At 69.2% G+C, this 12,595-nt stretch overlaps 1 protein-coding gene across 1 annotated transcript; it reads left to right on the top strand.

Moving 5' to 3' along the window:
* The first annotated feature begins 550 nt into the window (after nt 1-550).
* Nucleotides 551-11,079, top strand: RASIP1 (Ras interacting protein 1). The gene is made up of 12 exons (XM_039509808.1): nt 551-670; nt 1,947-2,101; nt 2,765-3,342; nt 3,769-4,139; nt 5,232-5,852; nt 6,336-6,373; nt 6,775-6,926; nt 7,123-7,238; nt 7,673-7,913; nt 9,508-9,680; nt 10,075-10,222; nt 10,674-11,079. The coding sequence occupies exons 2-12, from the start codon at nt 1,968-1,970 to the stop codon at nt 10,871-10,873; spliced, it is 2,772 nt and encodes a 923-aa protein (XP_039365742.1). The 5' UTR covers nt 551-670; nt 1,947-1,967; the 3' UTR covers nt 10,874-11,079.
* Nucleotides 11,080-12,595: the final 1,516 nt, after the last annotated feature.

Genomic DNA, 12,595 nt, shown 5'->3' with positions numbered 1-12,595 from the left:
TCATGCCCCTCCCCACATTTGCTGCCCAACGGTGCCCCTCCCCATGCATTGCTCCCCATATCATGCCCCTGCCTCCTCCCCACACCACGCTCCCTCCCCACTCACGCCTCCCCATCGCACTCCTACCCCCATTGCATCCCCACTGCCCCCTCGTGCCCCTGCCCTGACATTCACCGTTCCTCCTCCCCACTCACAGCCCCACATTGTGCCCCTCCACACCCATGCCTCCCCATCGCACCCCTTCCCCACATTGCATCCCGCACTACCCCTCGCGCCCCTCCTCATGCTGCCCCCAGACACCCCGCCCCCACTCACTGCCCCCACCACGCTCCCTCACCCCCAACCGCTCCCTCTCGCTTGTGGCCCCACCCCCTTTGCTCTGCCCCTCCCCGCCCCCAGCTCCGTGTCCCCGCCCTGTCGGAGGGGCCCCGCTTCCTGGCCCGGCTCCTTTTCCTGCCCCCCCCACCAGCACCGGCCGGGCGGGGGCGGGGGCCATCCGCGCTCAGTGACTCCGGCCCCGACTGGCAGCGGGCTGGCCGCAGAGCTGGGGCTGGGCTGGGGGTCGCGCCCCACCGAGGGGCCATGGGGCGGGCGGGGCAGCCCCCAGGCTGGAGCTGAGCGCGGGAGCGGAGCCCAGGAGAAGAGACGTCCGGCCCCCCGACGGGACTGGGTAACCCCCCCCCCCCCGCTTTCCTCGGGGGCAGCCGCGGGGGACGGGTGGGGTGGGGAGTGGGGTTATCGGGGGCCAGCTGGGGGGGTCAGAGTGGGGTGATTGGGGGTCAGAGGGGCGCAAGTGGGGTGATCGGGGGCAGCCAGCTTTGGGGGGGAGTGGAGTGATTGGGGCCAACTGGGGGGGTGATCGGGGGCCAGCCGGGGGGGTCAGAGTGGGGTGATTGGGGGTCGGGGTGGGGAGTGGGGTGATCGGGGGCAGCCAGCTGGCCCACAGCCTCCCCCCTCCCCACTCTGACCACTAGCCCCCACTCCTCACCCAGAGTGGGGCCGGAACCCAGGAGTCCTGGTACCCCAGCCAGGCTCCTTACAGCTTTGGGGCCTGGGGGTCTCCCCGATGTGGCGCCTCTGTCCCCTCTGACCTGCGCCCTGGGAGGGGGAAGCATTTGAACCAATAAAGAGCCTCGAAAGACACCGCAAAATGGCCCTGGGCTCCCTCCAATTCCATGGATCCCAGCTCCCCCGGCCCCCTGCCCCCTCAATGCCGCTGGCTCTGGGGCGGAGCGGGAGGGGGGCTGGTAGCCAAATCTAACTGGGTGGAAGTCACTGCCTGTGCACTGGCAGGACCAGAGAGAGAGCTGGCCCCCAAAATCCTGTCCCCCAACCTACCCCCCAACCCCCACTCACCCCAACCTATCCCCCAACCCCCAACCTATCCCCCAACCCCCACTCACCCCAACATCCTGGCCGCCAACCTACCCCCTTCCCCACTCACCCCAACATCCCAACCCCCAACCTACCCCCTCCCACTCACCCCAACATCCCAGCCCCCAACCTACCCCTCCACTCTACATCCCAATCCCCAACCTACCCCCTCCTCCCTCCCCCAACATCCCGGCCCCCAACCCACCCCTTCCCCACTCACCCCAACCTAACCCCAACCCCCACATCCCAACCCCAACCTATTCCCCAACCCCACTCACCCCAACATCCCGGCCCCCAACCCATCCCCTCACCCCAACATCCCATCTCCCAACCTACCCCCATCCCCACTCACCCCAATATCCCATCCCCAAACTACCCCCATCTCCACTCAATCCAACATCCTGGCCCCCAACCTGCCCTTCCCCCCTCCCCAGCAGCTGCAGCCTCCCGGCCCCTCACCAGTGCCCTCTGCCGGGTCTGGCTGCCGGCTCCCACCCGGTCTGGCTAGGCCCCTGCCCCTGGCACGACTGCCCCGCTCCTGCCAGCGCTCTGCCATGGCCGTGTCCCCCCAGGTGCCCAGCGCCCCCGGCACCATGTTCTCGGAGGAGCGGAAGGAGGGCAGCCCCCGCTTCGGGAAACTCCACTTCCCCGTCGGCCTCTGGATCAACTCGCCCAAGAAACACTTCGTCAAGATGAGCCGTCGCTGGCCCAGCGTGGGCTCCGTCAGGTACCGGCTCCCTGCCCCCTGGAACGGCCCCCTCCCCTCCTGCCCCCTGGAACGGCCCCTCCCCTCCTGCCCCCTGGAACAGCTCCCCTCCCTCCTGCCTCCTGGAACAGCCCTCATCCCCCCTGCCCCCTGGAACAGCCCTCCTGCCCCCTGGAATGGCTCCCCTGCCTCCTGCCCCCTGGAACGGCCCCCATCCCTCCTGTCTCCTGGAACGGCCCTCGTCCCCCCTGCCCCCTGGAACAGCCCTGCCTCCTGCCCCTGGAGTGGCTCCCCTGCCTCCTGCCCCTGGAACAGCCCCCATCCCTCCTGCCCCGGAGTGCCCCACAGCCCTCCTACCCTGGTATCCGGCCCCCTGGATCAGCCCCACGGGCCCATCTACCCCTGTATCCGGGCCCCTCCTGCCCCCAGATCAGACCTATGGGCTCATCTACCCCAGTATCCCTCCCTCTCCCTGCCCCCCAATCACACCCACAGGCCCATCTATCTCAGTATCTTGCCTCCTTCCTGTCCCCCCAGTCAATCCATGGGCCCATCTCCCCCATTATTGCCTCCTTCCTGTCCCCCAGGCCAGCCCCACAGACCCCTCCAGCCCACCCTCCCAGCCTCCCTGCTCCGCTCAGAGCAATGGGCCCATGTAACCCAGCCTCCCGCCTTCCTCCCCAGGTCCACCTCCTCGGACACCGCCAGCCGGGGCAGCGAGACGGTGGAGCTGCGGCCCCCTGGCAAGGCGAAGGCGGGCCGCCACAAGCGCCTCTCCAACCTGTTCCACCGCAGCACCAGCAGCGGGGCGGGCGTGGGGGGCGGGCGCTGGGGCAGCGAGAAGAAGCTGGCGGATCTCATCGACCCAGTGCCTGAGGACCTGGTGGAGCTGTCCAGCCAGCCGCAGCTGCCGGGCATCCTGAAGATCTTCGGGGGCGCCATCTCCCGGGGCGCCAACTACAAGAGCGTGCTGGCCACGCCGCGCTCCACAGCGCGCCAGCTGGTGCGGGAGGCGCTGGAGCGCTACGGGGTGGCGCCGGAGGAGGAGGAGGGGGGCTACGTGCTGTGCGACGTGGTGGGCCGCTTCGAGGGGCCCGGCGGGGCCTGGCAGGCCGAGCACCTGCGCCCCGTGGGCGACACCGAGCGGCCCCTGGTGCTGCAGGACGTGTGGAAGCCCAAGGCCGGCCTGTCGCGGCGCTTCGAGGTGCGGCGGCGGCGCGAGGTGGAGAGGGTTGGCGAGGCCGAGGATAACGAGACGGCGGGTGAGGCTGCGGTGGGGGCTGCCCCCATCCCCTGGGCATGCCAGGCTGGGAGCCATGGGACCCCCGGGTCATCCCAGGCCGGGAGCCACGGGACCCCCGGGCATGCCAGGCTGGGAGCCACGGGACCCCCGGGTCATCCCAGGCTGGGAGCCACGGGACCCCGGTCATCTCCCAGCCAGAAGTTACGGGGTCCCCCAGTCATCGTCCATCTCAGAGACATGCCCCCTCATCTTCCCGCAGCCAGGAGCCACGGGACTCTCTGTCGTCCCCAAGTTCGGAGCCATGGGGCCCCCCACTTATGTCCTGCCTTGAAGCTACAGGCCTCAGATTGTCCCCGGGGGTAGGGAGTCGGGCTGGGGATCCCTGAAACCCCCAGAGTGGGGAGCCGGTCAGCTCCCTCTGAGGCTCCCCCTTCTCGCCCCCCAGGCATCAACGCCCAGGCGCGGCGGCTGCAGAAGAGCCGCTCACGGGCAGCCTCGGGGGGCCCGGCCCCCAAGGAGCGGGCCGACAACTTGTCCCTGCGCCGCAGCATCAGCGACATGAACCTGAGCGCCCGCAAGCGGCGCGAGCGCAAGGCCGTGCTGAGCGTGGCGGGCGCCGAGGTGGGGCCGGCCAGCGAGGAGCAGGAGGGGGAGGTGGCCCCGGCCCAGGAGGCAGAGCCAGCAGACGGGGGCACCAAGTCCGGGGAGGCCGAGGACTCGGCGGACGGGGCCAATCTGGAGCAGCTGTCCCAGTGCCTGATCCAGCCCCCCACCCAGCACCCCTACTTCCTGCTGCTGCTCGGCTGCGACAAGCAGGTAGGGCAGGGGGCTCTGTGGGGTGCTGGGCTGCAGGGAGTGGGGCGGAGGCTCAGCAGGGGGTGCCAGGCTGCAGGGAGCAGGGTAGGGGGCGTTGTGCTGCAGAGGGCACCAGGCTCGGGGGGGGGGGCAGAGCGGGGGCTCGGAAGGGGGCGCTGGGCTGCGGTGCAAGGTCAGTAGGGGGTGCTGACTCCAGCCCCCAAGACCATTTGCTCCCCACTATGGTTCAGCAGAGAGCATGCTGGGAGCACAGCTTTCCCATAATGCTTTGCACCCTCTGGGTCAGCCTTGTGGGAGGGAAGGGTTGGTGGGAGCGCCCCAGGGTATGGGGGAGGGTGCAGTAATGGAAGAGCCCATTTTAACATAGGAAATAGGGGGCTTCCCAGAAGAGACAATTTTAGCCAACAAAAATGGGGGTGCAACAGCAGGATGGCCCATTTTCTCACAGAAACCGTGGGTGGGGCAAAAAGGGAGAACCCATTTTATCATAGAGGGGATTCCTGGGAGAGCCCCCCCCAAGAGTGGTGGGGTGCCACAGTGGGAGAGAGCCCACTCCCCTCCCCCCCCCAGAGGGCAGGGGTGGTGCAGCAGGAAAGCCCATTCCCCCCCAGAAAGTGGGTGTTGTGCGGTGGGAGAGCCCATTCCCCCCCAGAGGGCAGGGGTAGCATGGCAGGAGAGTCCATTCTCCCCCAGAGGGCAGGGGTGGCATGGTGGGAGAGCCCGTTCCCCCACAGAGGGTAGGGGTGGCATGGTGGGACAGCCCATTTCCCCCCCCCCCCCGAGGGCAGGGGTGGCATGGTGGAAGAGCCTGTTCCCCCCAGAGGGCAGGGTGATGCTGTAGGAGAGCCCACTCCCCCCAGAGGACAGGGGTGGCATGGCAGGAGAGTCCATTCCCCCCCAGAGGGCAGGGTAGTGCTGTAGGAGAGCCCCTTCCCCCCAGAGGGCAGGGGTAGCATGGCGGGAGAGTCCATTCCCCCCCAGAGGGCAGGGGTGGCATGGCAGGAGAGTCCATTCCCCCCCGGAGGGCGGGGCAGGCCCGCTTTCGATGGCACTCCCGTGTTTTGACGCCATTTTCCCCCCATCGCCCCCCAGGATTTTGTGATCTACGTGATGACTCGGCGCCGGCACGTCTTCGGGCGCCGCCCCCAGCCCGACAAGGGGGGCTACGTGGACACCTTCCTCTGCGCCCCGGACATCCTGCCCCGCCACTGCTGCGTGCGGGAGGCCGAGCCGGCCCCGGGGCCAGCCCTGGTGCGGCCCTTCCGGGGGGCGGCCGTCACCCTCAACGGGGGGGCCCTGGTGCGCGAGGCGGAGCTGCACCCCGGGGACCTGCTGGGGCTGGGCCAGCACTTCCTCTTCATGTACAAAGACCCCCGGACCCCCCAGCCCCGGCCGGCCTGGCTGCCCCGGCCCTGGGTCTCACCCGGGCTGGCGGGTGCCTTCTCGTGCCAGGCCTGCGGGCGCTCCCTCCAGGAGAGGCAGGACGCCTTCCAGGCCTACGTGGAGAGCCGGGAGCCCGAGCTGCGCTACCGGCCCCAGGAGGAGGAGGCGCTGCTGAGGGAGATCGTCCGGCTCCAGGGGTCCACCCCCTTCAACCTGGCCCCGGCCTTCCTCCTGGGCCTGTGCCTGGAGCACTCCACCCGCGTGCTGGAGCCCAGCCACTTCCCCCGCCTGGTGGCCAGGATGGCCCAGCTGATCAAGGAGGCTGTCTGGGTAACGAGAGGGGGGTGGGACGGGGGATCGGGGCTGGGGAGCAGCAGTGGTGGACTAGTCACTGGGACAACGGGGCCCTGTGCCCAGGCTCCCAGCCAATTGGGGGGCCCTGGAAAAATGGGTGCCCCAACCCGCTCTGCCCACCCACCCAGCGCTCCTACCAGGGGCGTGGGGGCTTGGAGTGCCGGGTGGGGGACCCCATGTCCCCAGCAGCAGCACACGGGGGTGGGGATGGACTGCAGGTAGAAGGGGTGGGGGAGGGGCCCCACTTGGTCTGGCCCAGGGCCCCACAAAACCCCAATCTGCCCCTGGGGGTCAGGGACTCCTCCCAGAGTGGGGGAAGGGCGGAGGGAAGAATGGCTGGGGGCAGGGCCCCCTGTGTATCCCGGGGTGGGGGCCCCCATGTGTATCGGGGGGCAGGGCTGGGGGAATGTGATGGCAGCCCCAAGGCCCGTTCCGGATCAGCTCTTTCTTCCCTGCCAGGAGAAGATCAAGGAAGTCGGGGACCGGCAGCCGGAGAAGTGAGTGAGACCCCAGGACCCCGGCCACACCCCACCCTGGGCGTGGGGGCTCCCTGGCTCGCCCCCCTCTGCGGCAGCGGCCAGGGTGGGGGGAGCTCTGTCCTCGGACTCCAGCCCCACGCCAGAGGGGTTGTATCTTAGTGCCGGGCGAGGGGACCCCAGATACCCAGCCCCTGCACCCACCCAAGAGGGGCCAGGTCCCAGCGCCGTGCGAGGGGTCCCCATATACCCAGCCCCTGCACCCACCCCAGAGGGGAAGTTAACCCCTTCAGAGCTGAGTATGTCCCATTGGAAGCTGCTAAGAACTGGACGGGGTCCCAAAGGGCCTGGGGAGGGGAGAGGGTGTCCCAGCAGCTCCGATGATCCCCCAGTCGCTCCCCCCACCCCTCTCTCCCCTCCAGCCAGCAGGACAAGGGCCAGGTGGGGGTGCTCAGCATCGAAGAGGTGGCGGCCGACTTGCGCCCCCTGATGCTCTGGATGGCCAACGCCATGGAGCTGCTCAACCTGGTCCAGAAGAAAGTGCTGGACATGGAGAAAGAACTCGACCTGGAGGGTGAGCAGGACGCCTGGGTTCTCGCCCCAGCTCTGGGAGGGGAGTGGGGGCTAGTAGTTAGAGCAGGGTGGGGGGTTGGGAGCCAGGGTTCTCTCCCCCATAGGGGATGGTGGGGTGAATTCCACAGGGATGGGATGAGCTCGGCAGCGAGCGCAGCTCACAGAGCCCCACGTCCGACCCCCTTTGTCCTCTCCAGGAAGTTCCCATGATGCTTTGCTGTCCAGCGACCTGGAGACCTGCGACGAGGCCATGGCGGTGCTGGACGAGGTCATCATGTCCACGTTCCAGCAGTCGGTGTATTACCTGACCAAGGTGAGCTCAGCCCCCCTGCAGCCCAGCACCCCCTAGTGCAGCCCTAGGGCATGGGGCCAGCCCTGCCCGGCCGGGGAGAGCCCCCTGCTGAGCCCCCCGCTCCCTGCAGCCCAGCGCCCCCTAGTGCTGCCCTAGGGCATCGGGGCCAGCCCTGCCCGGCCGGGGAGAGCCCCCGCTCCCTGCAGCCCAGCGCCCCCTAGTGCTGCCCTATGGCATAGGGGCCCATCCTGCTTGCCCGGGGAGAGCCCCCTGCCCCGCTCCCTGCAGCCCAGCGCCCCCTAGTGCTGCCCTATGGCATCAGGGCCCGTCCTGCCTGCCTGGGGAGAGCCCCCTGCTGAGCCCCCTGCCCCGCTCCCTGCAGCCCAGTGCCCCCTATAGCCCTCCTGGCTCATTGCCGCCCATGCCCCGTGTTTAACCCTTTCCTTTCTGGGCAGACGCTGTACTCGGCCCTGCCCGCCCTGCTGGACAGTAACCCCTTCACTGCCACGGCGGACCTGTCCCACGCCCAGGAGCTGAGCACCATGCCCGAGGGCATCCGTGGCACCCTGGCCATCTACCAGGCCACGCTGGAGCTGACCAGGGAGTGTGAGCTACACCCCGACCTGGTATCCCAGACCTTCGGCTACCTCTTCTTCTTCTCCAACGCCTCCCTCTTCAACACCCTCATGGAGAGAGGTGAGGGGCTGGGGGCCAGGATGCCTGGGTTCTCTCCTGCTCTGGGAGGGGAGTGGGGTCTAGTGGTTAGAGCAGGGGGAGCTGGGAGCCAGGACGCCTGGGTTCTCTCCCTGGCTCTGACAGAGGCTCTGTTCTCATTAGCCAGACTCAGTGAATCACAGGCAGCCCGAAATCCCAGCCACCCTCCCCCTGTTTCCTCCCATTGTCCCATCCCCGGATCAGCAGGAAGGCAGCTCTTTCCTGCCCATGGGCCCCGGGGCGGAGCAGGGCAGGAAATGGGTCCGTGCCAGGAACCAAGGCAGGAGGGGCAGGGGGGCAGGGGGCTCAGTCAGTGGGGGGCCAGGAATCACTGTGGGGTTGGGAAAGTTTGATCAGAGGGGTATTGGGGGGGTTGCTGGGGCTACCCCAAATCCTGACTCTGAGGCAGGGCACCCAGCTGTGTCTCTTCCCCCAGTCTCAGCCCCTGGCTCCCTGCCCCCCACCTCTCCTCCACCCCGCCCCCACATCACAGTCTGCTTCACCCCCTGCCCCCTCGTACCGCTCATGTCTCATGGTGGGTGAGTGGTCAGGACACGAGGATGGGCGGGGATGGGTGGATGGATGGATGGATGAGGGTTGGGAAGGTGGATGGATGGGACGGAAGGGGGGGATGCCCGGGATGGGAGGTGGGGGGACGGATGAGAAAGAAGGTTGGGGGGTGGCCGGTGGGAAGGTGGGGGAATGGCTGGGGAGGAAGGCGGGGGTGTAGGTGGAAGGAAGGCGGGGGACGTCTGAGAGGCAAGTGAGGGGACGCCCTGGAGGGAAGGCGGGGATGGATGGGAGGGAAGGTCGGGGCTGCCTGGGAGGGGAGGTCAGGGGACGCCTGGGAGGAGGTGGGGAGACGGATGGGAGGGAAGGTCGGGGTGGCCGGGAAAGGTGGGGACGCCCGGGAGGGAAGTTCGGGGTGGCGGGGAAAGGTGGGGGACAGATAGGAGGGAAGGTCGGGGTGGCCGGGGAAAGGTGGGGGGACAGATAGAGGGAAGGTCGGGGGTGGCCGGGGAAAGGTGGGGGACGGATAGGAGGGAAGGTCAGGGGTGGCCGGGGAAAGGTGGGGACAGATAGGAGGGAAGGTCGGGGTGGCCGGGGAAAGGTGGGGATGCCCGGGAGGGAAGGTCGGGGTGGCCGGGGAAAGGTGGGGAACAGATAGGAGGGAAGGTCGGGGTGGCCGGGGAAAGGTGGGGACAGATAGGAGGGAAGGTCGGGGTGGCCGGGGAAAGATGGGGACAGATAGGAGGGAAGGTCGGGGTGGCCGGGGAAAGGTGGGGGACAGATAGGAGGGAAGGTCGGGGTGGCCGGGGAAAGGTGGGGGACGGACAGGAGGGAAGGTCGGGGTGGCCGGGGAAAGGTGGGGATGGATAGGAGGGAAGGTCGGGGGTGGCTGGGGGAAAGGTGGGGGGACACCCGGGAGTTAAGGTGGACAGATAGATGGACGGGTGGGTTGGAGGGCGGATGGGTGGCTGGATCTGCCCCAGGGCGGGGCCGAGGCCCAGCTGCCCTGGGGGTCCCATCCAGCCCCACCCTGCTGTGACTGTGGGTCTCCTGCTCCCGGCGCCAGGCACCGGGGGGCCCTTCTACCAGTGGGCAAAGGCCGTGCAGATCCGCACCAACCTGGACCTGGTGCTGGACTGGCTGCAGGGCGTGGGGCTGGGCGACATCGCCGCCGAATTCTTCCGCAAGCTCTCCACCACCGCCAACCTGCTCTGCGTCCCCAAGACCAGCCTGGTCAAGGTGAGGGGCCGCCTGCAGGGGGCGCCGCAGAACAGCACCAGTGGGGAATGGGGCCCGGGGCCCGTCCCCTCTACGGGGCGCCGGCTCCCATCCGGCCCCAGGGCAGGGACTGGCCAACTCAGGGGGGCGGGGAATGGGGCCCGGGGCCTGTCTCCTCTAGGGGGCGCCAGCTCCCATCCGGCCCCAGGGTGGGGACTGGCCGACTCAGGGGGGTGGGGAATGGGGCCCGGGGCCTGTCTCCTCTAGGGGGCACCGGCTCCCATCCGGCCCCAGGGTGGGGACTGGCTGGCTCGGGGGGCGGGGAATGGGGCCCGGGGCCTGTCCCCTCTAGGGGGCGCCGGCTCCCATCCTCCTGCAGCTCCCAGGGATCTCACCATCTCTCTGCTCCCCCCAGGCTACCTGGTCCCGGCTGCGCAGCGACTACCCGGCCCTGACACCCGCCCAGCTCCACCATGTGCTGAGCAACTACCACCTGGGGCTGGGGCGCCCGTACCCCGAGGGCTGGAGCCCCCCGCCCGAGGAGAGGGAGGAGATGGCAAACAGTGAGTGCCAGCCCCCCCCCACCCCCGCCCTGCCCCCCGCCCTGCCAGCCCCCCTCTCCCGACCCGCTGCCCCCGCCAGCCCAGCCCTGCCCCCCCGCCCTGCCAGCCTCCCCACTCTGACCCATAGCCCCGCGAGCCCAGCCCTGCCCCCAGCCCTGCCAGCCCCATCACTCTGACCCACAGCCCCCGCGAGCCCAGCCCAGCCCCCAGCCCTGCCAGCCTCCTCACTCTGACCCACAGCCCCGCGAGCCCAGTCCTGCCCCCAGCTCTGCCAGCCCCCTCACTCCCGACCCACAGCCCCCGCGAGCCCAGTCCTGCCCCCAGCTCTGCCAGCCCCCGTCACTCTGACCCACAGCCCCCGCGAGCCCAGCCCTGCCCCCCCAGCTCTGCCAGCCCCCCTCACTCCTGGCCCGCAGCCCCTGCCCGCTCTCACCCCTCTCCCCTCCCCCAGGCGAGATCTTCGAGAGTTTCTCTGACCACCCGCCCCTGATCCTGCCCAGCGAGGGGTTCCGGCTCTGCCCCGCGGCCCCGGTGACGGACGACGCCCTCCACCACCAGCTGTGCCGCCTGCGCCGCTTCCTCTGGGACCTGGAGCAGGCCTCGCTGCCAGCCAACCAGCGGGCGGCCCATGGGCTGGAGGGCGGCCAGTGAGCGCACCTGGCACCGAGCGCCTGCCGACGCCCCCCCACCTTCCCGGGGTGCCCGGCTGGGGGGGGGTGTCAGACGTCGTAGGGCCTGGACAGCGACGGGGGGCGTCACCCAAAGTGTCTCCCCTCCGGGAGAGTGGGGACCCCGATGGGTTCCCCTGGTGCTGGGCTTGGAACGAACTGTGTATTCCAATAAACCATGTCTCTGTGCCAGCGCCCGTCTCTGCCAGCAGGGGGCGCTGGGGGCGTCTCCCTGCAGGGGTGGCGGAGGGTGTCAGCGAGAGCCCGGTGCTGCCCCTGCTGGTGTGTTTGTGGTGGGGGCTGGGAGCCAGGACTCCTGGGTTCTCTCCCCTGCTCTGGGAGGGGAGTGGGACCTAGTGGTTAGACATTGGGGGGGCTGGGAGCCAGGACTCCTGGGTTCTCTCCCCCGCTCTGGGAGGGGAGTGGGGCCTAGTGATTAGATCATGGGGGTGGGGCTGGGAGCCAGGACTCCTGGGTTCTCTCCCCCGCTCTGGGAGGGGAGTGGGACTTAGTGGTTAGACATTGGGGGGGCTGGGAGCCAGGACTCCTGGCTTCTCTCCCTGGCTCTGGGAGGGGAGTGGGGCCTAGTGGTTGGACATTGGGGGGCCTGGGAGCCAGGACTCCTCGGTTCAGGCCCTGGCTGGGGAAGGGGAGTGGTGTCTAGTGGTCGGAGCGGAGCTGGCCCGGCTAGGTCTATATTTATCAATGGCGTCAGTCCCGAGCATGATTTAATCCTGGAAACTTTAGCTGGGGAAAGACGCATGAGCTCATCTCGCCCGGCTGCAGGCCACCCCACCTCCCAGCACCCAGCCCTGCCCCCGAACCGCCCATCAGGCACCCGGGGGGGGATCAGCCCCCCAAGAGGTGAAGGGAAAGAACCCCGGAGTCCTGGCTCCCAGCCCCTCTGATCTACACCCTAGACACCACGCCCCCCCCCCACCCCTCCCGCCAGAGCTGGAGATGGAACCCAGGAGTCCTGGCTGCCCCTCCCCTCCCCACCCCACACTCCAGTAGGGGGCAGAGCCCATCTCATCCCCACCTGGTTTTTCCCTGGAGCTGGGGTTGTGGGGGAACATGGGGGTACAGGGCCAGGCAGAGGTGGGGCCCGGGCGCAGGGTGGGAGGGACCATGGCTGGGGGCAGGGTGGGCATCAGGCCGGCTTTAAATACCCGCAGCTGAAACCGATCCGCAGCGTCAGTGAAATCCAGCTCAGCCCAGACAGCCAGAGACAGGTGCCACCTGTCGCGGGATCCCCCAGCGCCCCACTGCAGCCACCGGCAAAGGGCAAAGGGCACCCGGCGGCTGGTCCCTGGCTCGCCCTCCGCACAGCCCCACAGCACAGCCCCAGCTCCCAACACGTCTGTCCAGGCCACACCTACTGCGACGGGGCCCCGATCTCAGCGACTCTGTGTCTGGGCAGCGCCTGGCCCGACGGGGCCCTGATCTCAGCGACTCTGTGTCTGGGCAGCGCCCGGCCTGATGGGGGCCCGACCTCGGGGACTCTGTGTCTGGGCAGCGCCCGGCCCGAAGGGGCCCCGACCTCGGGGACTCTGTGTCTGGGCAGCGCCCGGCCCGACGGGGCCCCGATCTCAGTGACTCTGGGTCTGGGCAGCGCCCGGCCTGACGGGGCCCCGATCTTGGTGACTCTGTGTCTGGGCAGCGCCCGGCCCCACAGGGCCCCGATCTCGGGGACTCTGGGTCTGGG

This window comes from Mauremys reevesii, linkage group 22, assembly GCF_016161935.1.
Source record: "Mauremys reevesii isolate NIE-2019 linkage group 22, ASM1616193v1, whole genome shotgun sequence".
NCBI classification, from domain to species: Eukaryota; Metazoa; Chordata; order Testudines; family Geoemydidae; genus Mauremys; species Mauremys reevesii.
Note: the sequence above shows the minus strand (reverse complement) of the source record. Positions and strands in the feature narration are given on the sequence as shown.

Excerpts from the sequence above, each read along its gene's own strand:
- RASIP1 (XM_039509808.1), top strand. The coding sequence starts at position 1,968 with ATGTTCTCGGAGGAGCGGAAGGAGGGCAGCCCCCGCTTCGGGAAACTC. Across the intron at positions 6,374-6,774 it reads GGGGACCGGCAGCCGGAGAA|CCAGCAGGACAAGGGCCAGG; the intron begins GTGAGTGAGACC and ends TCTCCCCTCCAG. Across the intron at positions 10,223-10,673 it reads GAGGGAGGAGATGGCAAACA|GCGAGATCTTCGAGAGTTTC; the intron begins GTGAGTGCCAGC and ends CCCCTCCCCCAG.